Genomic DNA, 5,666 nt, shown 5'->3' on the forward strand with positions numbered 1-5,666 from the left:
ACTCTGAGAATACTTCATCCTTACTGGATCCTTGGAATTTTTATTTTCTTGGACAAAAAAATAAATTTCAAGTTGGGTTGAGTGAATAAATGGTAAGCTCAATGCCTCCTTAGGGAGAAAACAACTGTTTTATTCGATGGTTACCGATCTAATTAGACGCTAAAATAGATATTAGTGCCCGATGCAGGGAAGGTTCTACCATGAGTGGATTATCCTTTCTTTTTTTTTTATTTTTATTTTTTTTTTTTTTTTTTTAAGATCCTAAATATTCTCCATTATGTAGTGGAGATGAAAATCTGAGATGATGATGGAGTTTGAGATAGGTTATAGTAGGAATATATTTTTCCCTTAGTCATTGTAAACGAAACTCCCCTGGATGTTGCATCTGAGATGATGTTGGAGTTTGAGATGATTGCTAGAGAACCATATGAGTTTGCTGAGTTGATCGAGGAAACCAAGGCTGTGTTTGATATGCATTTTTGGAATGCATTCTGGACCAAGAACACATTCTAAACTATTAAAATCATTGTTTGGTAAGCATCCATTCTCAAAATTCTAACACACGGTCAAGAATGCATCCCATTCCCCATTCCCCATTCTCCATTGTCCAACTCTCGGCACAGCCTAATAAAAAAAGCTCTGCCGCTATCTTATCAAAGGCACCTTCTCTCCCAACGAATAACGTCTCATTCTTTCATATCTCTCGCCCCAAATCTCTCTTTTTTCTCTTTCTTATGATCTCCTCTCGAATCCAAAAATCCTAGAATCTCCTATTTTCCTTAGCGATCTTTATGGGCTTTTTGGGATTCTTCTAAAGATGAAACCGAGGGTTTGCGAGCTTTGTAATGGAGAAGCTTCGCCTTACTGCTCCTCTGATTAGGCTTTTCTGTTTTGGGATTACGACACTAGGGTTCATGGAGCTAACTTTTTGGTAGGTCAACATGTTTGTCAGACAGTTTGTCCCAAATGCAAAGCTTTCGACTGAAATCACGTCTCCGGTGTCAAATTCTGACCGGTACGTTTGATTTTCCGGTTTTGACTGTGTTAACAGGAATGTATTTTTTCAGTTCTAATTTTCTTTCCTTCCTGGAACATGGCCTCAATGATTGTGTTTATACTTCTTAAGTTTCCTTCTTTGTTGCCATTAAAAAGTGGAGAGGTGACCTTCAAATGCACAGATAAATTTCTTCTCTTTTCCCTTTGGAATCTACCTTTTCGTAAAGCTTTTAATATTTATCCCATTGGCAAGAAAAGTTTTTTGGTTATCAGGTCATTGAACCTATAAATGGTTCAATAGTCGGAGACTTTACCGAAAAAAGTGAGAGGCTTGTTGATCTCTATTTCGTCTGTAATGAGAATCCAGATAAAAGATTTTTTTTGATATAGCCTTGTTTTCTGAAAGGGTTTCCTGTTAATGCTTATGGGGATGTGTGATGTTTGGTTTGAACTTTAAACCTTGCAATGGTGTAAAACTGAACAGACATCAGGAAAAAAATGAAAATATTATTCCCTCAGATTCATGTGAATTTAGATTCCTAGCCATAACTGATTTGGACTTGGCTGCTGATTCAGTAAGAGTCTTATTGAATTTGATCTTTCTATCCATTTCCTGCTCTTTCATTTTCTTTTCTCAGGCTATGTTTGGTAGCATAGAAAAGAAAAGAAAAGAAAAAAGAATCTAGGAAAGAAAAGAAAAGAAAAGAAAAGAAAATTTTCTTGGTGATTGGTTGACATAATAAGAAAAGAAAATAAAATTTAAATAGCTATGCATGATACTGGATGAGTTTCGATTCATATTTCTGGATTTAGGTTCAAAAGCTCATTCGAAAACCAGAATCATGTGAAAAAAAAAAAAGATTCAGAAGAGAACATGATATCAGAACTTGAGACTAACCGAATGTCAAATCTACAGGGCATTGATCTCTGTCCTGATTAACTCCAAGACCCACATCAGAAACACTGCCATATCTTTTTTCACTGTTAGGATTTTCACAAGATTGATCATTTTTCTTTCATTCAATGCATATGGAAGTTTCCCATGACCTCAGCTGAAGCGTTTAAATTTCTAGCACTATTCTCATGTTGTGGGTGTGACTCTCTAGGGAAGGGATTTTCTAAAACTGACTCAAATATATCATCAGAAAGGTTATCTCCCTGTTGACTCAAAGTTGTTGCTTTCCTTGATGATTCAACCAGGAAACCTTTATCAAGAACACCAAAGGGAACTGGGACTATCATGTTGTCCAAAGGGCTAGGCTGAGGCCAAGGAGGAAAGGTCCAAAACAGTCCTCAAGTTAGAATCAATTGTGAAGCTTCTTAACAGTTTCAAGTATGATATGCATGTATAATTGAATTTATCAAAAAATGTGCTAGCATGAGACTGGGAAAAACTGGACAGAGCTTGTAAGGACCGAGGAAATCAGAAGTGGCTGCTAACTGTTTAGGAAGGACTAGAAGCAGCCAAAATGGGAAAATTAGGGAGGGGTTCATATGGTATATTCCAAACAGTCCTAGGGCATGTATTGGTCACACTACACTAGAACACCCTCATTTTATTGCTCAAATTCTCCAGAGTTAGGATCCATATTGCACATGGAGTGGAAGAAGATGAAAAAAGAAGCATCTTCTGGGTATACTTTGTCCAAGTAATTCAAATGCAAGTACTAGTCTACCACTTACTGTATGAGTATATCCTTTTTAACTCATTGTACATTTATGACAAATCAATTCAACATCAGTAATTGTCGAGGAATGTAGAGACCGTGGCTGGTAATTGGTCTCTGATGCCCATTCTCATTATAGATTCTGCCCAATTCAAGGATATTTTGCTGAATCTAGGTCATTTATGCTGAGTCGGATAACCGTCGGCATTCTCATGCCGATTTTGATCTCTTGAAAAGTAACCCTATTAGTCCTCTGCACCTGGGAAAGCATTGTTCTTCATTGCACATGGCCCAACAAGCCCAAACAATGAACTCAAGTTGCAATTAAATGTCCTTCCAATTTAATCTGACCACTCTTTCAAACTGAAATAAAACCTATTATAATTCCACCACTCTCAACAGTTTTTATCTAAATACATCCGGAGAGAACCCAACAACTAGAAACATAGAATCAATTAAATAAATGGAAATACACAAACACAATAGAAAAAATTTACTATTATATTGATCTGATCAATCTTAGAACTACCAGCAGTAAACAAAACAATTTCAAGTAGACCCCAATGCAGGGCAAAGGCATCCAATAAAACCATTCACTATATCAGCTTCTGTTGGACTGGTCATTTGAATAAAGTTGGATCAATATTAGGAGGCAATCATGGATGTTGTCTCTTCAGGTTTTCCATATGCATTTTCTTAAAAACATAATAAATACTCAAATAATAGCCAAATGTGGTGCCTTCTAAAGTAAACAAATGTGAAAACAAAACACAAAACCCATTAGATTGGAAGTTTAAGGGAAGTTTTGATTCATGGGTACAAGCTAGATACAACTTTAATAGAAATTCTGCTCCAAAATTCTTCATTCAGAAAAGGTCAAAGCTACAATACAAGAATATTCTTGTTATATACAGGTTTACCCAATAATGGGAATTGTAATATGAAAAACAGGGGAAATGAAGATTATACCATTCAAGTAGAAATAAGTCTTCCAAAATCTATTTACAAAATGATGCATGAACTGGACATGATACTTACAGAATACGCAATCTCTTCCCCTTACAAAACAAACGAAATATGATAAAGTAGAGAAACAAAGGGAAGAAACAGTAAAGATACTTACAAGCTACTTGTAGTCAATCATGTCCTAACACAACTTGACATCAAAAAGTAAATTTTCCACCACATCCCTGTCCATATATCAAAAGTTATATTTCCCACCCAAAAGATTTGTCCATCTATTTACATATGTCCAAGATGACACATTAGATATCCCAATCTCATCCTAGGAGGTAGAGCAAGAAATGCCTTAGCTTTCTTCTAGTTTTTAGAGAGATAATCAAATGCCACAGCTATTTCTTCTTCAGATAAGCCCTCCACCTGTTGAACAAAAGCTAATACAACTGATGGATCCACAACTGTATTAGCAGCGGTTTGCTGAAATGCAAGTGCAGCACACTTCAATGCTTGAGCCATCTCTCTAACATTTTGTCCCATATTTCTAATTTCTTGAACAAATACGCTTCCAACCCTCTTCCTTTTCTTCTCATTTGTTGGTCGATCAGATGATGTTGAAGTTGAACTCTCTACTCCATTGTTTGATTGAGAATTTCCTATGTGATTCAATGTAGGTTGTGATCCTCTCCCATTACTTGGAATGTCTTCCATCATATAATCCCCCTCCCCAAACAAGTCAGTGTTCGGAGGTGAATTGGGATCATCCACAAGTACTCTCTCCTCAGAAGTACCCCTTGAGCATCTCCTTGATCTCTCCCATTCTCTAGTTGCATGATCAGATCCAAATACCTCACACATCTCGTCAAACAACTCAAATCTCTTCTTATTAAGCCTCTTGTCCATGTCTGGATTTCTCTAAATATGAAAAACTTAATACATTTAGCCATAATAATGCATGACATTCAAATGAGGAAAATAAAAAAATATTTATTTAAAAATATTGTATTGACATAAATAAATATATTATGCCAATGATAGGTGGGTGGGGAATAAAAACGAATTATGTGTAAAAATTTTGACCATTACAAATATAAAGTCTTTCCATTGCTCTTCACTGACATCCAACATCTTGGCTTGATCATTCCATCCAATTCCACTTCGACCAATTAACTCTATTACTTTTCTGTGCGTGGTCTTCAGAGTTTTGAGGTGATTGATGATATGTTGGCGCATAAGACAGGAAGAGAATTGTTGGTTCAATGCATTCACAGCCGCAGTGTATGCAACGGGTTTAAATCCATTCGGGCATCTGTTCCCCTCTTGAACTTGTTGAAGTAATGTTTCAATCAAACAATGGTCCATAGCTGGTGACCAGTGCACGTTCTTCCCTTCCTTTGGATCATCAAAATCATCCATCCTTGGTATAAAACATTAAAAGTTATGATTACACACCAAAATTTGATATATCATACAATTCATTAAAATTTCAAAAATAACAATCATTATTAAATAAATCATTCATATCATAGAAGTTGCAATGGAATTTTTAAACACAAAAACCTCCCACACTATTTAAATCAAGCCCTTACAATTACAATCATAAACAAATAGATTCTATGTTCACAACTATTACATCATAGCAACAAAAAAAAAAAAAAAACTATTATATTACTCATATTACTCTAATATCTCATGTCAAGTCACTTCTCTATCTTCCTACATTTCATTTATTTTGAAATCCTTGCCTCTCTCTCTCTCTCTCTCTCTCTCTCTCTCTCTCTCTCTCTCTCAATAGCATTGCTTTGCCACTCCCTTCTTTATTCTCTCTACGGTAACTAACATGAAAACACCAGCTCTGAACACAATTAATACCAGCTTGTGATTAGCACTAAGGAGCCATAGCAAGGTAGAGAGATCTAAAAAGACCACTTCGGCTTGTTCTCTCTCTACCCCACAAATTATTAAAAAAAAAAAAAAAAAAAGTATATCCTCATATTTAATCTCTCTATTTTCCAGATTTTTTTTTGTGAACAAACACATTATAGG

General features: G+C 35.6%; 1 protein-coding gene across 1 annotated transcript; it reads right to left on the reverse strand.

Annotated features, from left to right (window-relative positions):
• Positions 1-3,983: 3,983 nt before the first annotated feature.
• On the reverse strand, positions 3,984-5,036 carry LOC122089767. The gene is made up of 2 exons (XM_042659458.1): positions 4,707-5,036; positions 3,984-4,535 (listed from the first exon to the last, which is right to left on the reverse strand). The coding sequence occupies exons 1-2, from the start codon at positions 5,034-5,036 to the stop codon at positions 3,984-3,986; spliced, it is 882 nt and encodes a 293-aa protein (XP_042515392.1).
• Between the last annotated feature and the right edge of the window lie 630 nt (positions 5,037-5,666).

Source organism: Macadamia integrifolia, chromosome 9 (genome assembly GCF_013358625.1).
Source record: "Macadamia integrifolia cultivar HAES 741 chromosome 9, SCU_Mint_v3, whole genome shotgun sequence".
NCBI classification, from domain to species: Eukaryota; Viridiplantae; Streptophyta; class Magnoliopsida; order Proteales; family Proteaceae; genus Macadamia; species Macadamia integrifolia.